Below are 16,387 nucleotides of genomic sequence, written 5' to 3'. Positions count from 1 at the left end.
ACAGGTAGGTTTCCGGTTTCAGTTATTGCATGTTCCCTTCACCATATCAAATCAACTGTACCCTGTTCAGATTACATACAGAGCGCCGTAGCTGCCTACGCCCTTAAATCCGACGAAGAAGAAAGGGGAATGGTTTGCCGAATGAGCAGCACAGACGCGGCGGCGACTTCGTACAGTGGTAACCTTTTACATATTTATAACGAATCAGCAATCAATTGGAAAACTTAGATTTGAATTCCGCGCATCTGCCGACTTTGCAAAGCGCCACTACAACTTCGCATTGATCATCTAATGCTAGCTAGCTGCCCAGCGAGCCAATGTTAGCATGTAGCATAATCGTATCAGCAACTAGCTCCTAATAACGACACCTAGCAGCTAGCAGGGCTTTGCCTTTGCTAAATTTAAATTGCTTTCCCCGGACGTTAGTGACATATTTGACCTGTAGCCACTCTGTTTATATATTGCCGCATTGAAAGTTCACACAGCTTCGTTGGTACAAGTGACTTAGCACGGTAGCTTGCAAATGCCAGCTGTTTCTCGTATGGTTACTTAAGAATGAAGGATTCTAATTGAAGACTGAGACAAAATGTGAACGTCTGACTGTTAAAGCGTAGTGTCTTTGACCCGTCTGTGCCCTTATCTGGATTACTGCGACAACGGTATCAAACTTTCGCCATCACGAACCAATATCTGACAAGCCAAATGCCTTCTAATAAACGATTTTACACATTGTGGGGTGGTAACAACAATATTAATACACCTAATCCCTAATCCCAATTTTCGGATTGATCGGATTACATTGCATTCTATGGACACTGTGCGGCAAGTGTTTAGGGACCGTGGCAAACGTACAGTACCGAAACATCCGTATCTTTACTTTGTTTGAGTTCTTGATTCTGGAAGTACGAATTCAAATATTTTGCTAGCTTTATTGAAGTAAATTATAGAATATAGTATGTAGTGTAGGGAGGGTCGGCATGCTACATGACCACTACGCAGTACTATGTGTACTATGTGATACTGTTGAACATATGGTTCTACAATGAACACCCAACTCCCACTTGCTAAATGGTACAAAAATGGCCTACTGTACAGTACATATAGAACCCTTGTTGTGGGATACGACCTCCATGTTGACAGTCTGTTTATGAAACCTTCTTGTGCTACCCAAAATATGTAACACTTAACATTGTTGATAAGTATCATGCTAAATCCTTTTTTTGAATGAGGTCTCTTTCAATATCTGTTGTTGTATTGTGTATGTTCATTCTTTTTCTGTCTGCAGGTGCATGATAATGACGATGCCGCATGTAGGGGCAATATTTGCCGCCATAGCTGGGGTGATGGCCATCCTATTACACTCGTCTATCCACAAGATAGAGGAAGGACACCTTGCTGTGTACTACAGGTACTGTAAGACTGACACTTGACCTCTATGCCTGACCTATGGAAAGAGAGTTTACAGCCTGGATGTTATGTTGTGATGATAATAAACCCACACAAACCACAAACATACCAAATATTTTTCTAAACTAGTTGGATTCAGTCTTCAGTTCGTCATACCGTGCCTTGTATTTGCCCCCTTCCTGATTTCTACCATTTTGTTTGCTGTTTGTGTACATTTAGAACTCAATTGTTTCAGATCGTCAAACAAAAATTCTAATAACTGGTTGTGCCACCTTAGCAGGAACAACAGCAACTAAACGCTTCCCTTAATGATTATCAGTCTTTGACATCACAAAGTAGAAATGTACGCTCTCTAGAGGTGACTGCTCTTTTTGGACGCTTTGGATCGTTGTCTTGCTGCATAACTCTTCATGATTTTTAGGTAGAGAGCAGAATTTATTCCGTCATTCCTTCTTTTCAGTAGTTCCTTAATCTCGTCATCACCTCATTTTATGTAGACGTTTATTTCTTTCTCATCCCATGTGCATATTTGGCTCATTGAGGCAGAAACTTTGCATGAAATCCTTGAACATACTTCCTCGAGTTGTTCCTGGTGCCACTTCGGAAGTGTAAAAATCTGTTGTCACCTGCAGCAAACCTTAACCAGGGTTCACTTGCAAGCAGACCAAGACCACCACAGTTGGCGAGGGGGCTTCAAAATTGTTGTATTGCTGTACATTTTCAGTCACCTAGCCCAACTGCATTGGTGAGACCAGACTTACAGTGAATCCATTAGACTTTGTAAGGAAGAGTCCTATAATATTTTACTATATCCAAATCTGTTTTCAAAGAGCCAGCACTGACTGATGAATTTTTGATGCAATGTTTCATCCAAGATATCTACGACGGAGTCTGACCGAAACTATGAGTACAATAAGTTTGTAGTTTCTTAACTTTTTTTGTAAACTCCCACATGTCGGACAACACTGAAACAGGGACTGCCTACTGGTCTGACAGCTCCTTTGTCTGATGGCCTGGTATGTGAATAACAAAGATCCACAGCTCCGAAGACCTGTTTATCTGAAAACACACACTCTGGAGTAGTTCAGTGACCCATGGTGCTGAATAGGTGGGGAAGGGGGGAGGTGTGATGAACGGTGTAGTTCTTTCCGCTGTGCTTTTTGTTTTTGTTTAGTTTCTGTGAAGTCTCAATAAATTTAATAAGTTTAGTTCTGGTCGTTTGGCTTAAGCGGGGAGCAAAAAAAAACAAAAAGCAAATCCAAAATTACCCAAAAGCTTGAATCAATTTCTCTCTCTTACACTTTTAACAATTGATTGATGCACACATTATTTCTAGCTTGTATTTGTCAGGTGTTACTTTACTTGACTTCTTATTTAAAGTTATTGGTAGATCTCTTGTCTTGAGATTGAATAACGTCATAATGTGTTTGTCTCAGGGGTGGAGCGTTGCTAACAACTCCCAATGGTCCTGGATATCATATCATGCTGCCTTTTGTTACCACCTTCAGATCGGTACAGGTAACCTACCTTTTAACTTTGCATTACCAACTACCACCATTGAGAGTCTACACCTTATTTATTCATTATTAGCTGCAGTATGAAAACAGTTGTCATTCTATTTTACAATGCGGGGATTTCATTTGCATTTCATAACTTAATGCTCTCCAGATCAAAGTGTAAATCAAGCTGTAACTATTATGGGTATTTAACAGTTAATATCAGAACTCTATAGAAGACTTGTGTTGCTAACCTCATGTCAGCATAAATAAATTGAATTTGCAGTAAATTGACACTAGCTTACTCCTAGTAACAGACTCAGTTTATGTGATAGTAAATCAGTTGACTCAGCAGTTGTTAGCATGTTAACTGGCTGTTGTCTTATCAGAGTAAGCCACAGCCATATTAATTTCCTCACCGCGTGTGTAGTGTGCAGGTAAACATACTGAGTGGATTAAGGGGTGTTTAAGGGAAATCAATCAATCCAGGGAGCTATTCAACAGCAGTTTCATTTGTAAAAAAAAAAAAGAAAGAAGTGAGGTAGGCTACTGGTTACTGCCAAAAACATTCTTCCATGCATTGGCATTTGAAAACTCACCACTGTTCTCAAGCACATGTATCATTCTGTCCATTTTTTGCTTTGAATCATTGTTTCAGACTACACTCCAAACTGATGAGATTAAGAATGTGCCCTGTGGAACAAGGTAAAATATGGATTTTTATCTATGGGCATATGTAGCTACTAAGATTGACCTATTTCTGAAACTTTGTTTGTATAAATAATGTTTTTCTTTGCAGTGGTGGTGTGATGATCTACTTTGACAGGATTGAGGTTGTCAACATGCTGGTTCCTTTAGCAGGTACAATTCCAGAAATTCCTCATTAGATTTGTGTATCTTCAATAATTGAAACTGTGAACTGTTGTATGTTTATCTCCCCAGTGGTGGAGATTGTAAGGAACTACACTGCCGATTATGATAAAACCCTCATCTTCAACAAGATTCATCATGAACTGAACCAATTCTGCAGTGTGCATACATTACAGGAGGTCTACATCGAATTGTTTGGTGAGTACACACACAATTAGAAATGCTAAACCTGTGGCACTGTTTTGATAGTGGAATACAAGGGCAGTATCTATTGTTCCATCAATTGTGGCAATGCTGACTTACTAGGTAAATTAGTAGTACATTTACTTAATGGAAATCAGTTAATCACCACTGTGAATGGTATTATGTGTCTATCTTGCAGATATCATAGATGAGAATCTTAAGACTGCCCTGCAGAAAGAGCTCACTGTTATGGCCCCTGGACTAACCATACAGGTAAAGAATAAACGCAGACACACACACACACACACACACACACACACACACACACATATGGAGAAGCGTGAGATTCACCATCATCCATATTTAGAGCTCTATCTAAATATTAAGGTCTATCTAAATATCTATCTAGAATCAAAATTCTGTTCCAGTTTATTTTTCTGGGTCCTATTTTCTGGTTTCATCCAATTAAATCATGAGAAGGTGTCAATCACAGCTTCACATAGCAAAAGAAACCTTGAAGGAAGACATTTGACTGGAAGCACTGAATCAAAGCAGGCCCAGTTTGCTGGCTGTGTGTGTGTCCATTCCATTTCTTCCATCTTATTCTGACTTTGATTACAAATACAACTGATACAGTATATGAACATTGTCCGAATGTCTCACTTATGACAGTGTTTAGATTGCTACAATTCCACGTGTCGGTGTCACCAAATGTTCTTCCTCCAGAGGTTATGGAGGACAGTTGTGTGAATTTGATGAACACTGTCAAGGCTCTAACCTGTTTGCAATGTTTGACTAGAAACAGATGGAGCTTTTTGTGAAACTCGCACCTATAACTGATGACTTACTTGTAGTGTGTGTAGTGTTTTGGAGGGGTACACTCGTAGCAATTAGCTGCATGTTGTTTTGATCTTATTTCATTTGGTTTTGAGCAAAGGGTTAATGTATTTTTATTTACTCATTTTAATTGTCCCAATGAAGGCAGTGCGCGTTACCAAGCCAAAGATTCCTGAAGCTATTAGGAGGAACTTTGAACTTATGTGAGTATCTGCATCTGTACTTTAGTCAATGCATGATTTGAATTTTCAAACCGCCTCCTCAGTTCAGACCTGGAGGAGAGGCAAATATATGCAAAAGCCTGATTTTTATTTTCTTGTGCAGGGAAGCAGAGAAGACTCGTCTATTAATCACAGCTCAGACTCAAAAAGTGGTGGAGAAGGAAGCAGAAACTGAAAGGAAGAAAGCCATTATTGGTAAATTGGTGGTTTACTATGATGCTATTGCTTTTATGTGTGATCATTAGTTTCAGAAGTCTCTTTAAGTCAGTTTTGTGTTATCTGTTATCAACAATTTCTCTCTCACACAGAGGCTCAGAAAGTGGCCCAGGTGGCACAGATCCATTTTCAACAGAAAGTGATGGAGAAAGAGACTGAGAAAAGGATCTCTGAAATAGAAGGTATGCCTCAATGGCTCTTCCATTTTCCTGTATTTATCTGTTTGTTTGTTTGCTCTTGAATGCAATTTGCCATGTGTCTTAAAGTACGTACATAAGCTCAAAAGTATCTTTTGTCTCAGATGCTGCCTTCCTAGCAAGGGAGAAGACTAAAGCTGATGCAGAGTATTATACTGCTGCCAAGTCTGCTGAAGCCAACACGGTAAAAGATGCTGTTGACACAGATTCACACATAAACTCAAAACCACACATACTAGATCTAATCACACTAACTTGTTTTTCCCCAACACTTTACAGGTGAAGTTAACTCCTGAGTATCTGGAGCTGATTAAGTACCAGGCAATATCGGCTAACAGTAAGATCTACTTTGGCCAAGACATCCCTAACATGTTTGTAGAGGGAAGCAGCAGCCCCTCTAAATCTGCACGCTCCTCTGCTCTGCCCACTGCTGACCAAGTACGCCTGCACAATCAGTGACAGCAGTCAGCTCTGCCTTTCTGCAAAGGACAAGGAAACATGACAAGGCTTTGCCTTTTCTGTGTGGTAGAGTACACTGAAAATGATGGGTGGGAAAGGTTTGCACCTACTTTGGTGAAGCAATTACTTAAGTCTTAAATCAAAAGGGCAAAGTTACAGTGGAGACATTAAAATGGAGTGTAGCCGAGGCAGGAAAGACGAGATGCAATGGATGGCTATGTCATTAATTTCACCTCCTCGAAAACCTATTTTAGAAATTAAAATGACATCTGTGAATAATTAACTTTTCTTTTTGATATGCATTAATTTAGCTGTATGCAAAACTGATGAAAATGGAGAAATGGCTGTCTGGTTTAACGCAACTGGAATCTGACAGTTATTCAGAATCTGACATGAATTATCAGACTTAGATTCTGTAGTGATTTGTGGATAGGTGGTCTGACGCCTCCTCTTTCAGCAACAATCAGCTTTATTTCACCAATTCTCTTTGCGCCGTCTTTAGTCACATACTAACAAAGCTGTGATGGGATTACAGTTACAGCATTCTTAATGTGGTAATTGGAGGAGCCATTAACTACTAGCCCACACAAATCCATCCTACATATGTAATTGGTTGAATGTCTTTTTCTTTTCAGTAGATTTTCAATAACAAATGGCCTGACTTTGAGTTTACACCCGAGCCTGCATAAGAAAAATACTATTGTTCAGGGCTTTGGAGCTGTGGGGCTTCCATGGATTGCAGTTTATTTTGAGAGTTGTATTGCTGTATTCAAATGAAGTTAGTCTTTAGTATGCCGTTATTTGTTTATTTCTCTCATTATTTGGTTCCGGCTAGCACCTGTGGCAATACTTGAATAGTTCAGTTTCAGTTGACAGTCAAATTTTTTATTCCACACCCTAAAGAATGTCTGAACATTGAAGTTTGTGGCAGCAACATTGGTTGTTGCGCACTTATCTCTGTCAACACAGAAATTCGGTCAACAAAATCTTTTTTTCACTGTAAGAGTTAACATTTTTACTGTATTCCAACGATTCAATGACTTTGAAATAACCAATTCTTCTCAATAAGTCTGAGTAACAATTTAAAGACTGTGAATGGCAACACATCTAATTAACATACAGCTTAATAATGAGAACGAGTTGGACCTCTGACCTGTCATACTGCGACTAGAGTTTCAGCACTATAACAAATGTTGTGAACGGTACTTGTTTGAGGCTTGTAATGTTGAAATGTTGGGGGTAAACAATGGGTTCTAAATATAGTGAATGCCTGAGCTTTTGATTAGTTTTTGTTATTTTCACGGTGCTGTTCTTTGGATAAATGGGAATCCTTCTAAATACACAACTGAAGCCTTAATTTATTTAAATTTGCCTGTCTTAAATCATCAACGATTCAATTTGCCTTCTGTGACCAGGTTTTGTGTTTAAAATGAAAAAGGCTCCAGGTATTACATAATGTATTGTCTCTTTCTTGGCTAGCAGCGATCAGTGGCCAGTCTCCGTGTACAGGAGACGCGCTGATGCTGAACTCCACATGCCATTTGAAAACTACGTATCTTTGGTGTGGGGTTCAAATAAACATGCAAAATAGGGGTGAATCAAAAAAATTAATTGTTAATATTTTGTACAATCTGTAAATTTGAATTGTCTCCTTGTTTTAAAATGTTTATATGCAAAATGTCATAAAGAATTTTACACTGTTATGTAATAAATGAATAAAATACTATTTTGGTACCCCTTTATGGGTTAATTGTGTGAATATAGAGTACACACTTGATGTCAACACAAGGAGAACAAATACCATGTAATTTGTCAATTTTCTGATATAAAACTAATTTCATTTAATAGGTTTTAATTGACTTTTGTTCAGACAATTAAATGAATGCAGGATAAAGACCATTTATGTATATTATACTGTATAAGCAGCACAGTTATACTGGTATAATATATATGTATACATACAATACACACACTTATAAGTAGATGACAACACTACGATTTTTCTGATAGAGTAGCTTTAAGTTGTGTGTTGTGCTGATATCTTATATAAATTAATTAAATCAATTATTAATTAATTAATCAAATAATATAAACTAAAGCAGTGAACTTGTATCCAAGAGGTGGAAAGCCTTTTCAATATCATACAGTGCACATGAAACCCAGACTTATTATTTTGGCTTGCCTAGTAGCTTAAGACATTTAAATTAGTTAATTCACAAAAAAAAATAATCAAACAGCAGTTTAAAAAATCCAATACACAAAATTGTACATGTATTACAGCCTATGTGCAGCTGTACTCAGCCCCACCACACTGCTTCATCTACCCAGTACTGACTATGTAGACTCCATATGTCAGCGATCCTTAGAACACAATCTATTACACTGACAATTCATTTGGTTTTTTGAAATTAGACAATAGATTTACCATTTCTACTATTGAACTATTGAAACAGATGAATCAACCAAAAAACACAACATCCAATCTGCCAACATTATAAAGATGTTTAAAGTTTTCAATTGCAGATTAGGCAATAATAAATGTTATGGTATGTGGTCAGATTTCAAAAGGAATGTGTTCACATTTTGAAAATGTGCACTGGAATCATTTCATTTCATAATTTCTTACAGTCGGTGGGACATCATTCTTCTCATTCAAACAAATCACATACAAACTGAACTTAAACATCGTTCAGACACATCCATGATTCTGCTGGTAGGATTTTAGCTGTGGGCATCATGAGATCAGTACTTTTCACTTCAGCTGAATTCTGCAGTCGTATGCTGCAGACTTACAATGGCGTGTGTGTGTGTGTGTGTGTGTTTTTTGTATGGTGTTGTAAATACTTGTATCAGGACACATTAGCTTTAGCTTTGTACATTTCCACATGCCGTGTCAGGTCTTCAATGCGCATATCCTTCAAGTGAACAAGGTGCTCCAACCTCTTCACCTTCATTTGCAAGATCTACACACACACAGAGACCACAAATGAAGAAATTAATTATTGATGTTCGACCAGTGTGTAGTGTATTAATGTCTATGTGTACAGTGCGTGCGTGTGTGTGTGTGTGAATGAGGGGTGTCTACCTCCACAGTCTCCTGTAGAGCCATGACAGCCTGGTCTTTTTCATGGAGGATTATACAAGCAGCAGGTTCCATATCTGAGAGCATTTGCATGGTTTGCTGTGGTTGGCTGTACAGTAAAAAAAAGACAAAGTATTATCAATACAACTGTTGATTGAGTTTATTAGAAATGGAAATAGTCTTTAAGTGCTACCTGTTTTCCGTGTATTTATTTTCTCTTCCTTCGGCCGTTTGATCCTGGTGTTTGGATTTGATCAGACGGCTCGCTGAAGATTAAAGAAAAACAGGAAGAGAAAAAAATTCAAGCAACTTCTATTTTGACAGAGACACAAAACACAGAGTACAAGCACAACAAGCAACAATGTAATAGCTACAGATAACTACTGCAGGTCTGAGTTTGATTCAGTGTGTGTGCAAAAAGAGCGACCAAGCATGAGGATGTGTTATTTGATGAACCTGTGATGAAATAAAGGAATGATGGTGATATTAAAATAAGCACTCCAAAATGAAAGAACAAAATAAACAAAATGAAGAAGGCAGTTGGGATGTTAGTTGCTGGTGTTGGGGAGTGAGTTGGGACAGGCTGGATGCATCATTCTACCCCGCCAACATACAGCGTGGCCCCCCCTCCAAAGAGGAATCTGACTTGGAATTGAGAAGTATGGCCTGGAATGTGACAGTAGCTTGACCTTACATTTTTGAGGCAGCTTTGTCCTTTCAATCCACCAGCTGTAAACTGTAATGTGTTTTGGAATAATAAAGCAAATGAAAATGGCCGGGAATTAAAGATAATTTGTATCACAAGTGTCTTCAATCTTAAATGTCATTCAGCCTTTGTAAATGGACAAACATGGTACATCCTTGCGAGTAAAGAGCTGTGAGAAACAAAAGATATTTAGGGTTCACTGTTAAAACATTTACAGAGCCGCTACTCTACCTGTATAAAGATTCTCCGGGTTCCTGGTGTCATAATATTCCAAATCCTGAGATCAAAAAAGGAAATTTAACAAAAGGTTAACTTTTATTTGACAATGTTCTGCTTAAAAAAAAGTTGTTTATGCTGCAATTAACATTCAGACACATCAACAGGTATGTAAGGAAATATGTAAGGACGTATGTAAGGAAGTATGTAAGGAAGTATGCCTCCAATGCACACATATACACACCATCATGTCCTCTGTAGTCTGCTCCAGCTTCTGATTGATCTTCTGTCTGAGAGCGTTTAGTATGGGCTCTATCACTCCTGAAGTGCTCAGTACAATCTTCTTCATTATCTTCTCAGACACATGAAAATTCAATTTGGAAAACACTTTCCTGTCCACAGAGAGGAAGCACAGGTGTGTTTTAAAAACGACAAATGTAATGTAAATGCTGAAAATAAATCATTACGTCATTATGTGACTGTGCTTAAATATACAAAATATAAAAATGTAGTAATTCATTTTCCCCTCCAGTTAAATAACTAATCTGGTTTGAGCAGTTGTGTGTGTGTGTCCATTCAAAGACTGAATTGATCAGTGGATGATAATGACCAGTTTTGAAGTTGAAAAACAACAGGGTGCACAACAAACACAATAAACTAGTAGTGATAAATAGTCATTGAAAAGAATGTGATCATGGGCCTGAGCCAGAGATGAAGGAATAACATGAGTGTAGTTGTGATCTACAGTGCGTTGCTATGGTTACTAGCATATATGAGCTGTGACAACTGGAACTGTGTGTAAAGTGAACACTCTTCTTGCCTGTTCAGGAGGTTCCAGTTATCGAGCTTCTGTGGTGTGGAGTTAGCAGGACTGTAGTTGTGCGTGTCAACAAGCTTTGGGAAGAAATATTTGACAACCTCTGCAGCCATCACTATCCAGGAGGGAGACACACGCACGCAAGCACGCACGCACGCACGCACACACACACACACACACACACACACACACACACACACACACACACACACACACACACACACACACACACACCCATGAGTGAGTGAGTGTAACCGTGTTGTGACTGCATATATTCACGCTGAAACTCGCTGCCTGCAGCTAGTTAAACTCAGTACCTCCGTCGCTGAAGTCTCTGGTGATCTGCCTCTTGGGTCGGGAGAGCGGGATCTCATCTATCCACGCGTACAGATCCTGCAGCTCGCCTTGGGTCAGGTCTCGGTCCATTTCAAGGGACACACAAATTGGTTCAGCTCGCTAGCTTTGCTAAGCAGCAGGTTGTTTGACTCGTTGCTGCGCAACCGGCAATCAACAACATCAACACAGATTAGGAATCGGCACTTTCCAAAATGGACACACTTGTTCTTTACGATTCGGTTGCATTGTTTAAAAATACTTTTCTACAGTAATTCTACCACGTACTACCAAAAGATTGAACAAAGTGACGTTTCTTTACACTTCTAAGGGGTATCAACCATTTTCCACAATATTTAGTGTTATTGAAAAAATGGTGGATGTAAATTACTTGTCAGTTTCAGTTTAACTCAAGAGAAAACCTTTTTTCATTGGAAGAGAACCCTAATTATTATCCACATCTGTAAATGTCGACAAATAGACATACAGATAAGAAAGTGCTGCTTTAACTAATGAATGAAACATGAAGAATGATTTAAATTCAAAAAGCCATTATTGGTTCTGTTCTGGCTGTTTCCGGATTTGACTAGCAAGAACAAATATACACACAGATATTGAGATATTGAGTGTTTAATAAGATAATTACTGATTCATCACAAGTCATTCAAACATGATTGAATCATTCTTACTTGAAAGTCAGATACCTGGTCCATCATGTTTGCTACTTCAAGTGCTTTCTCTCTGCCAAACTGCTTATTTTAATTGAATGACTATAAGTTTATTAAAGTTCACTAAAATAATAAAAAATAACCCATGCCCACCCGTCGTAGAGGATAAAAATGCGCATCTTTGGTAAGCAAGTCAATTGTTTGGTGACGTCATATTAATGCGCCACCGGAAACTGAATTTCAAGTCGATGATACAGTTATGTTCCAGCCAAGAGTGATCCAAAGTCTGACAGAAAGCCAGCAGTTTGGAAACAATTGTAATGAAAACTATCAGAATAATGGCACCCAGCAGAGAGCGCAGAGTGACAACCCGTTCAACTTCACCCCGCAGCGGATCCTTCTGCACAAGGACCACCAGCTGTTGGAGGTAACGCTGTACTAAGTGTGATTGGAGTCCAACTCTCGAAGGGCTCTGAAAAGTTCCACTGCATAAATCTATAACATCAGTGTGCTCGCTTCTCCGTTAAAGCAAAGCCTTCCTCCATCGCAAATTGTGTTGTGTTTTTTGTGCTTCTCCCCTGAGTAATCCATTGTCTCTTCAGGATGGGGACATTCATAGACACATGTATTTGCAAGATCTCTTCATCTCAGATGCAGAAGACAAGTCAAAGCTCAGGTATGAGTTCGGCCATTCTTTCTCGTTCCTATTTTTTTGCACAGTAGAGCAGAGTACAGCAGAGTCCAGGATGGCATCAGTGATGTTGATGCGATGATCTCATAGGGTAAATACAGTCAGCTTCTCTGATATGGAAGACAGCAGCCTGTTTGTGTCATTTATCTAGAAAGAGAGGCAAACATTTGCTTTGTAAATGTGTTTAGTTTATTGGCAGTAGAGGTGGTATGGGTTACATTTTGACCATGTCTTTATGAGGGATGCACTCTATGAAGTCATTTCACTTTATAAACCTTAACTTGAGACATTTGACTGACAACAATGAGTCCATAGGTTTAGCCTGTAAAGTGGCCAGCTTACACAGGACTGTTACAAAATAAAAATATATATTAGAAAATATAAATCAAGATATACTGTATATATTACATGTTAGACAGCCCCATTAATGATCTCAAATGTAGATATATGTGCAGTTGAAAGGCTGTAGTGAATTCATCTTCATTATATTCTGTGATTGGTTCATTGCTCCACTAAGGAATTGTTGTTTTTTTCAAAACAAACATGCTGGTAAAGAATCCCCCTCCCAATTGCAAGATTAGTTTTTTCTTTTCTTTAATTAATGGATTAATTGAGGAATGTGTATCTTGTGATGGGCAGGTTCCATTTAGACTTATAAATAACTACTTCATAACTTTCTCAACTCTACAGTGTGTCAGAGTTTACCTGTCACATCTCTGGGTGTAGTCACCTCTCCAGCACTGTGGAGGACTATGAGCACCACTACAACTCCCTGCACAGACATGTCTGCTGCACCTGCAACTGCTCCCTGCCAAGCTCTTACCTGCTTGACCTTCACATTCAGGAGTGGCACGACTCGCTCTTTACTGTGCTCGCCCAAAGACAAGATATGGTAAGACAGACAGACAGTCAGTCATAAGTTACAGTATGAACTGAAATTTAAATCCGAAACATTACATGTGCTTCGAAGAATATTGTCATGAATTATTCCTGATATCTCCTTCACGTTTTTCCAGTACCAGTGTTTGATAGAGGGCTGTGGTGTGATGTCCAGGACAAGTCAACAGAGGAGAGACCATGTAGTCAGAATTCACAGTTACCCTCCAGACTTCAGATTTGACCAAGCCAAATAGAGACACATGGTAAGGTTGCACTTATTTCTCTCGAAAAATGTAATTTAGAGGTGGTACTAAATGCAGAGTTGTGATTCAGTTTACAATTCACATCTATTTTGGTAAACAGGTTCCATGACACAGAATTTAATCTGAGAAGAATTGTGCTGAAATTAAGTTTTGCATCACGTCTGTATAGTAGACAGGATCATATTTAGCTCTACTTACCAATAATTGTGATTTTTCTGTATTGGAATATTGTCTGACTGAAGCCGAACAGTTAAGATTAGTTGTTTAATCACTAAATATGGCCTTTTTTGTATTAGTTTTCATTTAACATAATCACATCTACTAATAGAGCGCAAGAGATGAAGAGCCGGCAGAAGAAAGACGGAGAAATGGACGTGGTGGATGATGTGTCAGAATCACAGGATGTCTGTGAGTTGATATGCCATTTTCAATTCAGTCATTCTCAAAATGGCAGACAGTCATGTAACTTTAAACATTCAAAATGCTTGAAGACTTAATTGAAAAACTTCCTAGTGACCAACATAGTTTGTTTTTTCTCAGGTTCCTAGCAGCTGTTTGCTCTTTCCGAGGCTCCAGCTGCAGCTTCAGAGGGAGAGGTGGTGGGAGAAGATGACATCACATCCACTGAGTCTTCTCTTGTCTGTTAATAAGTAGTACTCAAGTCTTGTAGCCGCCAGATGTGTCTGTAAAACTTACTAATGTTTTGGCACCAAATTGGGAGATATTTTGGCTCAAAATAAAGTTTCTATACATTTGTTCGGGAAATGAAGGTTTAAGGATGAAACAACTCGCACCCTAATATGGACAGAGATAGTTGACTGTGTTTTATCTGGCCGCGGCCCTGGCTCCCCCCTGGTGGCGCCACTGCCTCACGCAGATGTAACCAGGGCATCTAAAGCCAACTAGATTGTACCACCACATTCCACACTCCTATGCTGACACTCTAACACTATCCTGATACTTGGATTTGGCTTTGAGCTCTTGTTTGCAGCACTGGTCGTGCAATGCAAACTTATTTTTCAGAAAATGATCCTGTAATTAACATGTTAACCTACATCCATGTTAACCTACATTTGCTAACTGGACTATTCTCTATGTTAATAAAATTCTAATTGACTATCGGATGTCAATCACTCTGTTTTTATTAACAAGTCATTGTTATGCAAACTAATAGAACATTTATTCTTGATGGATGTCTAATTCATGCTGATCTCGTGTTATCACGGTATGAAGGTGAAATGATCCTGTACATTTCAGACACACAAACCCACAAGACCTCTTTCAAAGTTAAATGGAGTAAACACATTTAATCTATTAACCAGTTGTCACTACATGGGGTTTATCTGTTTTTGATTTGGCATGATAAAACTTTAAACTTAATCAATTGTTGCTGAGGGGTCATTGGTGGTAGAGATCATCCAGATCTTCCTCAGGTTCATTATAATTCCCCAGGAATGGCCCAAGAACAGCAGAGATGGCTGCCTCAGCATCATCACGGTAAGGGTTGAGATGTATTTCTTTATGGTACAAGTCATCCATGTCTTCTTCCGGCTCTAAGTGAATCCTGACCACAGCTTCTTCCCAGGCCTCATGTGGCAGCTTCTCCATTTCTACTGGGGGGGGGCCAGAGTCCTTGTGATACAGGTCATCATCATCCCGCTCAGGTTCCATGTGTACTTTATGTACCTCTGTGCCAATGTCTTTATCTACTAATGGAGCAAGAAATCTATCCAGCATCTTCCCCATTTCATCCCAGTGTTGGTTAAGCTCCTCTGGTGCCATCTTACCAGAAAGGGAATGAGCTATTTCAATATCATAGTCGGCCTCATCCAAGTCCTGTGGTGGCTCCACTTGTACACTCCAGGACATCTTTCCATTGGCATCTATGGACCTGAAATATCATGGCCACACAATCATCATTACCTTTAAATTTGAAGTCTAAGGGCTCGAATCAGAGTTGATGAGAAACAAAAGTCAAAAGATATGCAGGGAAAATGATGTGTATTCAGAGATGAGATGCGTGGGTGCTTAACTGAATTTCTAGGCATCAAATTCAGTTTATTACCATCGCCCACGTCTACCTCACGACTGTGGGTTTCAGGATCGCTGAGTGTTCAGCTTTCTGGGAATGAGATATTTTAATGTCTACAGTCCCTCCCGCTAATCAAAACAGAATCTCTGAATGCAGTAGAGGTCCGTTTGAGGCCGGTAAATGTTTTCCTGTCTGCAATTACGCCACTGATCATGCAGAAAAAAGGTATGCAGATAAGATAAGAAAACAATAATTGCCAGGCATGGTCAAGGTAAAGTCTTCAAGACCAATGGAGGCCAAGAGGCTGTATGTCCTTGTGACCATGGTTGTTAATATTATCTGGAAGTTTAAAGTCCATTGAAGTACCAATGAAATTTCAGCCTAACCCTTAAAGTAAAAACAAACCCCTCTCAATTTTCTCTGACATACAGTATGTTTAAATTGTATTAGTATTTTATTCCATTTGTAATAGAGCTGATTCTTTGATTTAGATTTTTGATGTAATGTTTTAAATAATGAAAAAATGACCCGGACAGAATTATTATAAGGGCTAATTTTTACTTAGTAGACAGTTACACAGGACTACATCTCCTGTCTGGAGGGAACCACTTCAGTCTCATGTCTGAATTGCAGACACTCGTCTTTTGAGGGACACACCACCCCATTCATGAAACTCACTTGACAGGTGAGGCAGAGAAGGTAGGTCTGAAGTCCAAGCACAACTTTGGTATTAAATCCATTTTACACACGTATCTCAACTCTGAATCGGGCTCTTAGTGAATAAGTTCAAGATTCTTCATTTCATTTCATTTGG

The 16,387-nt window shown here is 39.0% G+C and overlaps 3 protein-coding genes across 4 annotated transcripts; 2 read left to right on the top strand and 1 right to left on the bottom strand.

The window, feature by feature from the left end:
- Positions 1–45: 45 nt before the first annotated feature.
- erlin1 (ER lipid raft associated 1) lies at positions 46–7,731 on the top strand. The gene is made up of 12 exons (XM_076160952.1): positions 46–178; positions 1,286–1,408; positions 2,844–2,925; positions 3,562–3,608; positions 3,703–3,764; positions 3,846–3,971; positions 4,156–4,229; positions 4,938–4,996; positions 5,118–5,209; positions 5,323–5,412; positions 5,532–5,611; positions 5,707–7,731. Exons 2-12 carry the CDS (start codon positions 1,290–1,292, stop codon positions 5,884–5,886), a joined length of 1,011 nt encoding a protein of 336 aa, XP_076017067.1. The 5' UTR covers positions 46–178; positions 1,286–1,289; the 3' UTR covers positions 5,887–7,731.
- Positions 7,732–8,735: 1,004 nt separating this feature from the next.
- Positions 8,736–11,133, bottom strand: spef1 (sperm flagellar 1). Its single transcript, XM_076160928.1, has 7 exons — positions 11,025–11,133; positions 10,711–10,822; positions 10,135–10,282; positions 9,906–9,951; positions 9,162–9,234; positions 8,972–9,077; positions 8,736–8,849 (listed from the first exon to the last, which is right to left on the bottom strand). Exons 1-7 carry the CDS (start codon positions 11,131–11,133, stop codon positions 8,736–8,738), a joined length of 708 nt encoding a protein of 235 aa, XP_076017043.1.
- An 807-nt stretch (positions 11,134–11,940) lies between these two features.
- znf511 (zinc finger protein 511) lies at positions 11,941–15,188 on the top strand. 2 transcript variants are annotated; one of them, XR_012964638.1, is made up of 6 exons: positions 11,941–12,135; positions 12,311–12,384; positions 13,090–13,291; positions 13,416–13,541; positions 13,870–13,949; positions 14,082–15,185. XR_012964638.1 is itself a non-coding variant. In XM_076160951.1 (6 exons), exons 1-6 carry the CDS (start codon positions 11,968–11,970, stop codon positions 14,087–14,089), a joined length of 657 nt encoding a protein of 218 aa, XP_076017066.1. In that variant the 5' UTR covers positions 11,941–11,967; the 3' UTR covers positions 14,090–15,188. The 2 variants fall into 2 exon arrangements, 1 of the variants encoding a protein (XP_076017066.1); XM_076160951.1 differs by having other exon boundaries at positions 13,416–13,528; positions 13,858–13,949; positions 14,082–15,188.
- The last annotated feature ends 1,199 nt before the right edge of the window (positions 15,189–16,387 follow it).

The sequence above is a fragment of the Genypterus blacodes genome, unplaced genomic scaffold (assembly GCF_046128005.1).
Source record: "Genypterus blacodes isolate CSIRO-AG114 ecotype Tasmania unplaced genomic scaffold, CSIRO-AGI_Gbla_v1 ptg000108l_1, whole genome shotgun sequence".
Classification (NCBI taxonomy): Eukaryota; Metazoa; Chordata; class Actinopteri; order Ophidiiformes; family Ophidiidae; genus Genypterus; species Genypterus blacodes.
Note: the sequence above shows the minus strand (reverse complement) of the source record. Positions and strands in the feature narration are given on the sequence as shown.